General features: G+C 48.3%; 1 protein-coding gene across 1 annotated transcript; it reads right to left on the reverse strand.

Annotated features, from left to right (window-relative positions):
* Positions 1–785: 785 nt before the first annotated feature.
* On the reverse strand, positions 786–13,985 carry xdh (xanthine dehydrogenase). Its single transcript, XM_067260031.1, is given in 38 exon segments — positions 786–922; positions 1,028–1,195; positions 1,343–1,531; positions 1,777–1,842; positions 2,019–2,133; positions 2,268–2,320; positions 2,433–2,507; positions 2,880–3,011; positions 3,125–3,220; positions 3,370–3,597; positions 3,937–4,128; positions 4,241–4,255; positions 4,257–4,328; positions 4,429–4,516; positions 4,664–4,797; positions 4,961–5,056; positions 5,058–5,086; positions 5,234–5,330; positions 6,599–6,723; positions 7,142–7,263; positions 7,445–7,614; positions 7,732–7,818; positions 7,983–8,145; positions 8,229–8,413; positions 8,559–8,668; positions 8,811–8,898; positions 9,150–9,233; positions 9,235–9,302; positions 9,398–9,490; positions 9,615–9,762; positions 9,879–9,971; positions 10,441–10,542; positions 10,684–10,745; positions 10,847–10,973; positions 11,046–11,154; positions 11,481–11,577; positions 13,502–13,559; positions 13,854–13,985. Coding segments are annotated over 38 exon segments (4,083 nt in total). The 5' UTR covers positions 13,950–13,985; the 3' UTR covers positions 786–871.
* Positions 13,986–14,157: the final 172 nt, after the last annotated feature.

The raw sequence follows: 14,157 nt of genomic DNA on the forward strand, positions 1-14,157 counted from the left end.
GAACTCTGACCTCCGGCCTTGACGCTGTGACCGACAGCTGGACAGATACAGATACTTTATGTGATGGATAAACTCCAAATATTCTGAGGATTTTTTTATTGAATCATGGAATATTGCCTTTTTTATACAGCGTGTTATCCATTGTCTTTCTTGGAGGGAAAGAAGTCATAAAAGTTTTGTTCACAGGATACGATCAGGATTGTCATAAGACACCAAAAATATTAGTTTGATTTTAATGAATGATAAATATGTCCCACTTTTGATGAACTGTGCCCCTTGTCTGTAATAGTGTGCAGTCAAAGTGCTATATAGTGAGACCATGTCATGTTATATGTACAGAATGATTGCTAACTAATATGAATTGACAGGATCACAGGTATACTTTATGCTTATGTTTCCCAGAAACATTCGATCAGTGGCTAATACAGAGAGGAACATAAAGAAAAGAGAAAGGGACATTGACTTGTGCGTTGCATAGCTTCAAAATGTACACTTCAAAACCAATCCCAGCTCTCTCTCTCTCTCTCTCTCTCTCTCTCTCTCTCTCTCTCTCTCTCTCTCGTCTCTCTCTCTCTCTCTCTCTCTCTCTCTCTCTCTCTCTCTCTCTCTCTCTCTCTCTCTCTCTCTCTCTCTCTCTCTCTCTCTCTCTCTCTCTCTCTCTCTCTCTCTCTCTCTCTCTCTCTCTCTCTCTCTCTCTCTCTCTCTCTCTCTCTCTCTCTCTCTCTCTCTCTCTCTCTCTCTCTCTCTCTCTCTCTCTCTCTCTCTCTCTCTCTCTCTCTCTCTCTCTCTCTCTCTCTCTCTCTCTCTCTCTCTCTCTCTCTCTCTCTCTCTCTCTCTCTCTCTCTCCCTCTCGGGTGTTGATCTGTCCATCTCACACCTGGACAGCCCAGGGGATGAAGGTGCCAGGCTGGGCAGGAGGGCACTGGAACACACCACATAACATGTTACCAAAGTTACACACACACACACGAATGTACATGCATGATTATATATATGCAAGCACACATACACACACACACTAACATACCAGCTTGGTGAAGCGGTCCTCACAGGCGATGCGGATCCTGTCAGGCGTGGCAGGGCTGTCCAATCGGAAGGGCCCGCTGAGTCCTGACTCCGCCCTTGCGGCACTGATGGCGTCTTTGATGGCGTAGAAGACAGATGCTGCCAGGAAGAGGGGGGGCTCTCCCACTGCCTGAAACCAGGAAGGAGGAAACATGACAAATCAAACAGTGGCTGTTGGTAGCATTTCACAATAAGAGTCCCTGTTGCTACAATACCTATAAGTATTCACAATAAAACGTTAAAGACCAGAGAGGCCTTCAAAATAAAAGTCTCTGACCTTGGAGGAGAAGATGGCCTTGTCGTTGGGTGCGTCTCGGAGCAGAGAGACGTTGAGCTCGGTGGGGATGTCTCCGAAGGCGGGGATCTTGTACATGCCTGGGCCACGCGTGAACAGGTAGCCCTGGGGGGAGTAGCGCAGCTCCTCCAGGGTGTACAGACCCACACCCTGCATGAAGCCCCCCTCCACCTGCACACACACACACACACACAGGCATACACACATGCACACACACGCAGGTATACACATATACACATTTACATTTAGTCACTTAGCAGACGCTCTTATCCAGAGCGATTATCTTTCTTATCTTTACACATGTACGCACACACACACTCATTCACAGACTGGTTCTTAGTTAGGAGGATGCATGTGTGCACATCCACCCCCGGCAGGGCAGGATGAGATGGGAGAGGCTGGGGTCTGCTCTGTACCTGTCCAATGTCTAGAGCCGGGTTCAGGCTTGTGCCTACGTCCATGACGATGGTCGTGTGAAGGTTCTGGAACAGAGGAGAAGAAGGTGTTTGTACAATAACACACACACACACACTCAAATATGTACAAACATACAACCACCCACAGATGAGAAGGCATGCACTCATGAATTAAGGCACACACACATACAAACACAATAAGCCACACACACGAGGATAAAGACACACACACACACGCTGACCTTGTGGCTTCCCGTCAGGCAGTCTATCTCCACCTCGGAGCAGGAGACACCGTAACAGAAGTAGTTGAAGGCGCGTCCAGAGTTGGTGACAAAGTCATAGCCCAGGTCTGGAGTCCTGGGGACAGCAGAACACACACATGGTAAACAACACACACACTATAGGGATACACACACACACATACATACAAAAAAAAACACACACACACACACACTGCAGGTTAGTCACAGAGGCTGGAGGTACAAACGTACTTGTAAAATCCGTTGGCACTCAAACTGACCCTGTCAAAGTAGGCAGCTCTCACCTGAGAGAGAGAGATATGTTAGTAACTATTAACCCACAACCTATCTCTCAGATACGAATGAGACACTGCAGTCATCGTTGTGTAATTGAGTAACTGTGTAACTATAACTGACCCAGTCTTCCCAGCATCCCGTGGGGTTTTTAGTCTTATAAGGTTCCAGACGCTTGTTGAGAATGTCACATGCATTCTGGAGAGAGAAAGAGGGAGGGAGACATAGAGACAGAGAGAAAGAAAGGAAGGGAGGGAGAGAGACAGAGAGAAAGAAAGGAAGGGATGGAGAGAGACAGAGAGAAAGAAAGGGAGAGAGGGAGGGAGGGAGACATAGAGACAGAGAGAAAGAAAGGGAGGGAGGGAGACAGAGGAGAAAGAAAGGGAGAGAGGGAGGGAGACATAGAGACAGAGAGAAAGAAAGGGAGAGAGGGAGGGAGATATAGAGACAGAGAGAAAGAAAGGGAGAGAGACAGAGAGAAAGGCAGATGTGTGACATTTTATATATACAGGTTTGCGTGTGTATATGTGTGTGTGTGTACGTGTGAGTGTGTCTGTGAGTGTGTCTTACGTGCACAGCGGCTCCGTTGAGGTCGGAGGAGGCGGAGGCGGCAGTGGGGCTAGTGTTGGGGACGGTGTTGGTGCTGGTCTCACTGATGTGGATCTTAGAGAGCTGGGGGATCCCCAGGGCACGGCTGGCAACCTGACACACACACACACACACACACACGCATATACATACACACACACAATGAAGTCAGCTCTCACTATAGCTGAATTTACTGTGAAAGCTGGTACACACACACACGCACAGACCTGCACCATCTTGGTGTGTAGTCCCTGTCCCATCTCTGTGCCTCCATGTGTGAGCAGAACAGAGCCGTCTGTGTAGACATGCATCAAGGCTCCTGCCTGGAAATACACACACAAAAAGAATATTATACCTTACAAAGGTAGGGAAACTAAGACATACACACACACACAGGCACACAAACAGAAACCCACACACAGCAAATTATACCAAATGAAGATCTGGAGGCTGGAGGTGGACACACACACACCTGGTTGAGGAACAAAGCAGTGAAGCTGATCCCAAACTTGGTGGGGATGATAGCCAGGCCCCTCTTGGTCCAGCGGTGGTGGGAGTTGTAGTCCTGGATGGCGGCTCGGCGCTGGCCGTACTGGGCCCGCTGGAGACACTCCTCCCAGCAGCTCTCCAGGGTAGGGTGCTCTAGGACCTGGTTGTAGGGCGTGCTGTCGCCCTGGGTGTACAGGTTGAGACGGCGCACCTGCACACACACAGAGGAACACACACACACACACAGAGGAACACACACAGGAACACACACAGGAACACACATAGAGGACCACACACAGGAACACACACACACACACACACACACACACACACAGAGGAACACACACACACAGAGGAACACACAGGAACACACACAGGAACACACATAGGGGAACACACACAGGAACACACAGGGACATACAGAAAGGATAAAGTTAAGTATACATTAAGCTCTTGTGTGTGTACGTGTACATGTGTGTGCATATGTAATTTTGTGAGTGTAAGTCTGTCTGTGTACAGTATATGTCATTCTGTGTGTTTGTGTGCCCACCTGTTCAGAAGGCAGGCCCAGGCTCATAGCCACGTCATCCATCCAGCTCTCGGTGATCATCATGCCCTGCGGCCCTCCGAACCCTCTGAAGGCAGTGTTGGACGGCAGGTGGGTCTTACACATGTAGCCGGTTCCACGCACGTTAGCGATGTTGTATGAGTTCTCCATGTGGAACAGCGCTCTCTCCACGATCTGGCCAGAACCAAGCACGCGCAACAGACGGACTGACGTTCTGTGTGGCTTACAGATCATAGCATACAGTGTGTGTGCGTAGGTGTGTGTGTGTGTGTGTGTGTGAACTCACGGAGAGAGAGAGGTCCCCTGGAGTTTCCAACATTGTTGTAGTATGTGACGTCCAAGGCCACAACTTTACCTGTTTTCATGTAGCCCACCTGACAGACAGAGAGAGAGACAGATGTATGAGACACGTGTGTGTGTGTAGTGATAACAGCAGAGTGTGTGTGTGTCTGCATGTGTGTTACAGTGCCCTACCTTGTAGCGGCCGAAGAAGGGGTGGCGACCCCCTGTCACAAGCATGTCCTCATCCCTGTCCAACATACACCTCACTGGTCTCTTCAACCTGACACACACACACACACTAGCATCAAAAACTATTTTAAGATATATGATCTAGATTAAACTGTTGGGGTCTAAGACATGGTCAGTCTGAGTGTGTGTACGTGAATGTGTGTGCGGGTGTAGGACGTGAGTGTGTGTGTGTGTGTACTTCTGTGCTGCCACGGCAACCACGGTGGACAGGAGGGTGCTCCTGCTCTCCTTCCCTCCGAAGCCTCCTCCCATCCTCTTCACCCTGACCACCACCCGACTGCTAGGTACGCCCAGCGCCTTGGCAACCAGAGACTGACACGCAACACGTCAAGATGAGGCTGTTTAACATCAGGTCAGTGGTTTTGATGTGTGCATGTGTGTTGGTGTGTGTGTGTACCTGCGTGTGTACATATGTGTGTGTATGTATCTACCTGTGTGTTTGTGTGTGTACCCATGTGTGTGTGTGTGTGTGTACCTGTGTCTTGGTGGCAGCCTGCGTGGACACAAACATCTCCATCTCTCCGTCCTCTCCCTTGGGCACCGCCACAGTGCAGTTGGTCTCCAGGTAGAAAATGCTCCTGGCCTCCCATGTGCATCTCACCTGAACACACACCATGATGTGGGTTATCATGCAGACACACACATGGGCACACACACACCAACACACACACACTAGCATACACAAGCACACTAGCACAGACACACACTAGCATACACACACACACACACACACACACAGGTGCTCTACCTTCAAGGACATGGTCTGCCTCTATGAAGGCCTGGTCAAGATCTCCTCTCTGAATGGTCCTCACTGGCTCGTAGAACGACTTGCTGGCTATGGCATCCTGTGGGTGTGAAGAGCATGTAAACATGTAAACAATAACACGCCATGGCAACAGTTTACACTCTCAAGCCCAGGACAGTTGAGACCATTCACACCCAAAAAACTGTCCTTTATCAGGACAGGAAATGGATGCCTGAGAAGCTTCTAGTCTAGTAGTTTGTCATGGTAAGTTAGTAAGTAAGTAAGTAAGTAAGTAAGTAAGTAAGACTTTATTTATATAGCACATTTCATACAAGAATTGTATCTCAAGGTGCTTTACATAAAATCAATAAAAACAATAATACAAGTAATAAATAATTCAAACAAAAATAAAAATCCCAATAAGATCTCTGTTCAAGAGAGAAAACAACTTTAAAAAGTAGGAAAACCCTTTTGAGATCAAATTACTTAAATGCTTCGGTAAAAAGGTAGGTTTTAAGCTGTCTTTTGAAAATGTCTAGAGTGTTTGCTTCCCTAATATTTATGGGTAATTTGTTCCATAGTTTTGGGGCGTAATTGACAAAGGCCGAATCACCAATCTTCTTATGACTGCTTCTGGTGACCTCTAATAGGCCTGCATTTGATGATCGCAGTGTTCTAGCTGGTGTGTAGTTTATAAAGGAGTTAGCAATGTAGCTAGGTCCTTGTCCGTGTAAAGCTTTGTATGTGAGGAAAAGGACCTTAAAGTCAATTCTGAAGGTAACAGGGAGCCAGTGTAAAGTAGCTAGGACAGGACTAATGTGTTCTCTCCTTTTAGTTTTGGTTAATAATCTAGCTGCAGAATTTTGATAAAGGTTGTGATAAAAGCTTCTACACCCTCATGGTTCCTCTAGAACGTTAGACTACTCAGACAGCTCAGAGGTTATCAGATCTACTGGAGCGTGGTGTTCCATCCTTTTTCTCAGAACTTGCACCGTGCTTACATAAGGATGACAGAGGTGACTCTCACAAACAATGTCGTGGTTCAAAGGTTCAGACATCCAGAGTATGTGATAGGCTCCCTGCTGCAGGCCTCGTGATCAGTGGATGAACACCTCAGGTGACTTAAGGTGCTTTTTTTGAGTCTACTGTACTTTTTATAAGTAACTTTTTGTAATAAAAATAACACATTTATTGTTCATATACACACACAAAGTCCATCCAGTCTTACAGAACCACACGCACTGACAATCTATTTTACACACACACACACACACACACACACACACACACACACACACACACACACACACACACACACACACACACACACACACACACACACACACACACTAGGATGCACAGACAGACCTGGATGGTGACAATGACAGGCTGCAGGTCCTCGTAGGTGATTTTAACGGCCTTGGCAGCTCTCTGGGCGTGTGCCTGTGTGTCTGCTACCACCGCTCCTATGATGTGACCCACACACGTCACCTGCAACACACACACACATGGGCAATTACTAGCACACTTACTGATACAAACTCCCTCCCACGCACACAAACTCCATGTGAAAATACATTTGGCCGGTATTTGCGAGGACAATGTGTGAAAATGTCCCGTGCACACGCAACCCGTTCCGCAGGTTTGTGTGATAGTGTTATCATTCCGTACATGCATCCGTCATCATTGCACAGGGTTACCATGGCAGCGAGGACACACTATTTCTCCATCTAACTCCAGCTGCCACTGAAACTGTTCCAAAACACTGTCACTCTCTCTCTCTCTCTCTCTCTCTCTCTCTCTCTCTCTCTCTCTCTCTCTCTCTCTCTCTCTCTCTCTCTCTCTCTCTCTCTCTCTCTCTCTCTCTCTCTCTCTCTCTCTCTCTCTCTCTCTCTCTCTCTCTCTCACCGTTGTCCTCAGCTAACACCGTCTCGTCGTACACCGCCGGACCAGTCTGGTTGCTTCCAGGAATGTCCTTGGCGAACAAGGACACCACGCCAGGCATCCTCTCCGCCACACTCACATCTACCGCCCTGCGGAAAAAACACAGCACACGCGTGTGAGCCATGCGTCTCTGTGTGTGTGTGAGAGCGCGGTGTCTGGGGGGATGTCCCTGTACTTACTGTAAGTCGCTCTGAGCGTCTGCTAAATGACTAAATGTCTGTTATGACCATGACTTGCCCATGCGGGTGAGTGTGTGTGTGTGTGACGTACAGGATGCGTGCGTGGGCCTTGGTGCTGGTGACCAGGGCGAGGTACAGCTCGTTCTCGTACAGTGGGATGTCGTCACAGTACACCGCCTCTCCTGTCGTCTGCTTCAGGGCCGACAGGTGCATCATGGGACGGCCCACCACGTCGTCCTCCTTCTGGCCAGGCGGCACCTCCTGAGAGCACACGTGGTCAGCGTGGGTGTGCGTGTGTGCAGTATGTGTGTGTGTATGCCTGTGTGTGTATGCCTGTGTGTGTGCAGTATGTGTGTGTATGCCTGTGTGTGTGTGTACCTGGTAGACCTGGACACTGGCAGGGGTCGCATGGTGATAGATCTCTGTAGCACTGGCATAGTCAGGCCTCACACCCTCACACATACCCTGAGATGGATATATACATATATAAATATATAAATACATACATAAATACAGTATACACTGTACTGTATAAAGAGAGGCCAATTAAGATCTTCTCCCGTGTAGAAACGTTATGTAATATCAAAGAACATGCCTCTGTGAAAGTGTGTGTGTGTGTCTGTCCTCACGTCTGCAGCTAGCTTCTGATGAACGGTGAGGTAGAACTTGTAGAAGAGACTGAGGGTCAGTGTCCGTCTGTAGGTCACCATGCCGCCTGGAGCAGAGGGGTGAAGGGTCATCTCCTCAGCCAATGAGGAGCAAGCGTCCTGCAGAAGCTCCTCCCCCCACTGCCTGAAAAGGTAAAGACTCACTTTTTTGTGTGCATGTGTGTGCGCGTGCGTGTTAGTGTGTGTGTGTTAGTGTGTGTGTGTTACCTGCCGACCAGCTTGCTGGTGGTGTTCTTGGCCAGTACAGTGGTAGCAGCCATGCCTCCGTAACTAAGCTGCAGGTCCTTGACAACAGTTGTCCCGTCGACGAAGGTCACACTCATTCCTGATGTCACAATGCTGATGTCATCCTCACGGCGAGGGGACTGCTTAAAGGCAGAGAAGTACTGACCCTGAAGAGGAGAGGGAAAACACACACACATTATTCAGAGTTTATCAGGTACTGATCCTTATCTGTTACTATCCTTATTTACCATGTATTTTGTGTGTGCATGTGTGTGTGTGTGTGTGTGTGTGTTTGCGTGTGTGTGTCTTTACCTTCCTGGTGTATGGGATCTCTACAGACAGCAGGATCTCCTCTGGACTCAAGGCTGTTTTCCTGTACCCTGGGAAGAAGGTGTCATCCATCCTCACCTCTCGTTTCCCACCTGACCGGATGGGAGGAGAACCAGAGAAAGAAGCACTTTGACGCATCTGTTTCACATCCCTGTGGTGAAGAGCTGCCTAAACCTCTTTATTCTCCTCTCCCATCCTCTCCTCACCTCCCCCATCCTCTCCTCTCTGTCTTACCTCTGGACATGAGTGTGAGCTTGCAGCCGGCAGCCATGAAGACAGGGTTGAGATCAGATATTGGACTGGCGGTCACTATGTTACCCCCCTATGGCCTGAAGAACACAGACACAGTCATGTGAGTACACAGTACTGCTATATGTGTGTGTGTGTGGGGGGGGGGGGGGGGGGGGAGGGGGTTAAAGAGAGAGGGGAGCCTAAGTGCATGAATGCTTATGTTAGCCTATGAGTGTGTGTGTGTGTGAGAGAGAGAGAGAGAGAGAGAGAGAGAGAGAGAGAGAGAGAGAGAGAGAGAGAGAGAGAGAGATAGAAAGCTATAGAGAGAGTGTGTGAACCTACTGCTACGTTGCGTATCTGCAGACCAGCGAACCAGCGAAGCTGCTCCAGGACAGCCTGGAAGATCTCCGTCTGGTGGGGGGGGGCGCTGCCCCACCTCCTCCCTCAACACCTCCCCCAGCTGGGTCAGGGAGCAGCACGCTCCAAACACGATGCCTGCACACATACACACACACACACATCGGTATCATCACCATCCTTTTTACTGTAGTAAAACTATGTGTGTGTACGTGTGTGTGTCAGAGACTTACCCTCCTCAGTGTGCTGAACACTGTTGAGTTGGGTGATGTAGGCCGGAGCCAGGATCACAGGATACAACAGGTTCTTAAACTTCATCTCAATACCTTCAACACACACCCAGGGCTGTCACCACCACAAGACGACAACGCCTACATCCCCATTTCTGTATATTTTCCTGTGTGTGTGTGTGGACCTGTGAATGTATCTGTGTACAGGTGTGTGACTCACCGACTTCTGTGTTACCGACCACCAGCTTGGCGTTGGGATACTGGGCCTTGAGGTCCAGAAGTTCCTGCAGAGAGGCGGGCTGGACCCAGAGAACCCTCTCTCCTCTGAACCGCAGCTGTCTGCCTGACACCTGGAGCTTCCCCAGGGACTGGACAGACACACACACACAGGAAGAGCATCCATAATACGCCCTTAACTCACACTCTAACCTTACGTGTGTGTGTGAGTGGGCGTGCATGTGTGTGTGTGTGTGTGTGTGCCCACCATCAGCTCTGGAGGAAAGATAATCTCTTGTGTTGGATCCACAGGCATGAAGTCATCAGGGTCAAACAAGGAAGTAGAGAGGGTGGAGTTACCCTGGAACAACCAATCATAGCACAGTTACCCAGGAACAACAAAAAGTTGAGATGTGTGTGTGCACGTGTGCACGTGTGTGTGTGTGATATCAAATATGATCAGAATATGAAGCATCATCGAAACTGCTTTTTTAATGATTCTCTTTGCACAGTTTGCTTGCGTATACTGCTTCTGTTCTGTTTCCAAACTCAATCCAGAATGTTCCACTCATGATGGCCGGCCCCTATCCTGCTGGGAGGTGTGCTTATTGGGATGTGGTGCACGAGCAGTCAGGGGACGGCCTCACACTCACGAGGTCAACTCATGTGACTTCCTACCCAGCATGCTCGAGTGTGATAGTGGTGTGACGCATCGATTTTCTGAACGTGAGAGAAGAGTGTTGGTCACGGATGCTCGGGGATCGTCTGCTCTGGTCTGAGACTGTCATGTCTCAGCAGAGGAACAGACACACACACACACTTACGTTGACGTGGTCCTCTGTGTGTCCGTTGGTCAAGGCTCCGTTGGTTCCGCTTCCATTAGTCATGCAGCAGCCATTTTCTTTACTCTTCCCTCCACAGCAACCACCCTCCTAACATACACACACATGTATGAACATACACAAACACACATGCATAACCCCACCCAAACATATTGCAATGAGGAAATTGTGAAAGAGGAAGGTAGATAACAAGTTCTGGGATGATTTCAGTGTGTGTGGGTGTACTCTTACTTTAGTAAAAGACTTGTATCCTTCTAGAATGGGTCTGTAACCAGTACAGCGGCACAAATTTCCTATATGAAAAAAAGCATAATTCGTGAGTGTGCGTGAATGTGTGGGAGTGTCAGTTAGTTTGGTATATCCATGGACCAGGGGTTTGGTATGCGTGTGTTACCTTGGAACGCCTCCTCTATGTCAGTCATACGTGGCGTCGGCTTGTTGCGAAGCAGAGCGTACATAGACATGACAATCCCTGGGGTGCAGAACCCACACTGAGAACCGTGGGCCTTGGCAATCCGCTCCTACACACACACACATTGATTTTTGTGTTTCTTCTCGTGAAAGATGGACAGTGTGTGTGTGTGTGTGCTCACCTGGACAGGGTGCAGTTTGCCAGCCACACTGCCGATGCCCTCCACGGTGGTGACAGCACAGTGATGCAGGGAGCACAGGGGGGCCAGGCAAGCGTTGACTGAATGATGGCTGTGGAAGTTAAGGTATCTGTCTGTCTGTCTGTCTGTCTGTCTGTCTGTCTTCTTCTCTCTCTCTCTCTCTCTCTCTCTCTCTCTCTCTCTCTCTCTCTCTCTCTCTCTCTCTCTCTCTCTCTCTCTCTCTCTCTCTCTCTCTCTCTCTCTCTCTCTCTCTCTCTCTCTCTCTCTCTCTCTCTCTCTCTCTCTCTCTGTCTGAATCTGTCTATCTTTCTCTTCCTATCATTCTAGGTATCTCTCTAACTGTCTGTCTCAAACCCTCTATTTATTTTCCCCCCTCCCCCCGACCCCCCAGACACAGACAGGTGTTGAGAAGGATACACCACTCGTCCCAGGTGTGGGTGGTACTTGGAGACCATGACGGTGCAGGCCCCACAGCCTCCCTCTGAGCAGCCCAGCTTGGTGCCCGTCAGGCCCACTGGCACACGCAGGGTCAAGGAAGCAAACAACATCTCACACCGCACTGTCCCACAACACAACACCCACCACGTACACAGACAGGCATCCACGAGGCACCGGCCACGAGGCACCGGCCACGAGGCACCGGCCACGAGGCACCGGCCACGAGGCACCGGCCACGAGGCACCGGCCACGAGGCACCGGCCACGAGGCCAACAGCGGAAGGGAAGAAACTGTTTTTGTGGCGTGTGGTATTGGTCCTGATGGACCACAGCCTTCTTCCGGAGGGGAGTGACTGAAACAGGGAGTGTCCAGGGTGGGAGGAGTCGGCCACAATCTTCCTCGCTCGCCTCAGGGTCCTCGAGGTGTGCAGGTCCTCGAGGGTAGGCAGATTGCAGCCAATCACCTTCTCAGCAGTGCGGATGATATGCTGCAGCCTGCTCTTGTCCTTGGCAGTGGCAGCAGCGTACCAGATGGTGATGGAGGAGGTGAGGATGGACTCAATGATGGCTGTGTAGAAGTTGTCTTTGGCAGGTTGAATTTCTTCAGCTGCCGTAGGAAGTACATCTTCTGTTGTGCTTTCTTGGTGAGGAAGCTGATGTTCAGTTCCCACTTGAGGTCCTGGGAGAGGATAGTGCCCAGGAAGCGGAAGGACTCCACAGTGTTGACTGGGGAGTCACACAGGGTGATGGGGGTGAGTGGGGCTGTGTTCCTCCTGAAGTCCACAACCATCTCCACTGTCTTAAGAGCATTGAGCTCTAAGTTGTTCTGGCTGCACCAGGTCACCAGGTTAGCCGCTTCCCACCTATAATCAGACTCGTCTCCACCAGAGATGAGCCCAATGAGGGTGGTGTCGTCCGCAAACTTCAGGAGTTTGACGGACGGATGACTAGAGGTGCAGCTGTTGGTGTACAGGGAGAAGAGCAGAGGAGAAAGGACGCAGCCTTGAGGTGATCCAGTGCTGATGGACCGAGAGTCAGAGACTTGTGTTCCCATCTTAATTTTTTCCGGGATTATCAATCGAAATGAATGCACTGACTAATAAAGTAAATTGTTAAAACTCAAACTTTAGATTTCACTGGGGCACAGCTGATTTATACTGGGGAACGTGCCCCAGTATAAAGGGTCTAACAACGCCCCTGCTATGAGGTGGACAGTGGAACGGAGAGAAACATTGACAGATGAGCGTGCTTCTGGTGGGACCCCACCCCTATCGTCCACCCAATCCTGAGCAGCGACCACAGATAAAAACATTGGTCCTTGTGTAACCATCTGCTGTGTAACCCACTGCTATCAGGATCTGTGCCCGAGAACTGCTGGGTAGAGTTGAAACGTCAACATAGACTTTTAAAAAAAACTTCAAAAAAAGGTCAGTGTAGCAACGGTGAGGTTGGATTGACCAGATGACAATATTCATTGGACGTGAAGCACAGTCATTTTAATGATCCTTATCAGGTTCAAGTGAGTGGCTTGGTAGTAGACTCTGAAGAATGTGTTTTCAAATGACTAGAGTACAAAAGTCTAACTGGCGTTGCTTCATATTTACAGTAAGGACTACGACCCAGAGTTCACTTATTAATGCACGGTCTCAGGGTATGGTTAAAACTCAGTGAATGTTTTGAATAAGACCTTTATTTACCTTAAGTTCAATGTGTAACTTCTGTGTGAACTTTTTTGATTTATTTGCAGTGTAAAAAATTTTTGCAGGCTAACATGTTTGTGACATGTTTTTTGCAGTTTCTTGGGACCCATTTAGGCTTAATAAATATGAAAAACAAGAAAAACAAGTGAAAAAAATAAAAATAAAGAAGAAAATTTTGATTCATAAATATTTTGTGCGCGTTTAAAGGTGTAGCACATGCCAAACATGGTATGCTTGCATATGCGGATAACAGATGAATGTAATTGTTTATGTGGGACATGCATGTGTTATAAAAGCATACATTTTCTCCGGAGGTACGTCAGAAGAGTCATCTCTGGATCAGCATGTTTCTCAGAGATCTGCAAACATTTTTCATGCTCAATCAAACTTTAGAAAAAAAAGTCTGTCTACCATTATATTTTTCCATTTATATTTGACTAATTTCATTGAATAGTATTTACTGCAAAAAGATATTCAATTTTATTTAAATGTGAGAAAATAAATTCATATCGTATTTTTAAGACACTTTGACACTAACTATTTAATCTTCCGGACGAGAAGCACCCAGATAATGTAACATTTTAGCAAGGATTAAAGGGTGGTGAATCAGATTAATGGGAAGAAGGAAAAAGCTAAAACTTTAAAATGCATACCTTTTTTCCATTAACGAAGAAAATAAGTTCATCCCACACAGTATCTGAATGATCCATGATAAGTCCTTTACTGTTTCCATTAGTGAGGTCCGACATGCTCAGCAATATTCGCAGTTGGTGTCTACCGACTTTTCAATTTGAGCTAAGCGGTCGAGACGTTGTGCGTCTGCACTATACCGACCTTTAAGTTTTATGACGGTGACGGGCTACTTTAGTTTCCCATACCTTTTATCTGTCGTGACACGTGACAAAACTCGACTCAACTCAGATGAGTTGACTCGGTATCTTCTTGACGCTTGATGTT

This window comes from Osmerus mordax, chromosome 22 (genome assembly GCF_038355195.1).
Source record: "Osmerus mordax isolate fOsmMor3 chromosome 22, fOsmMor3.pri, whole genome shotgun sequence".
NCBI classification, from domain to species: Eukaryota; Metazoa; Chordata; class Actinopteri; order Osmeriformes; family Osmeridae; genus Osmerus; species Osmerus mordax.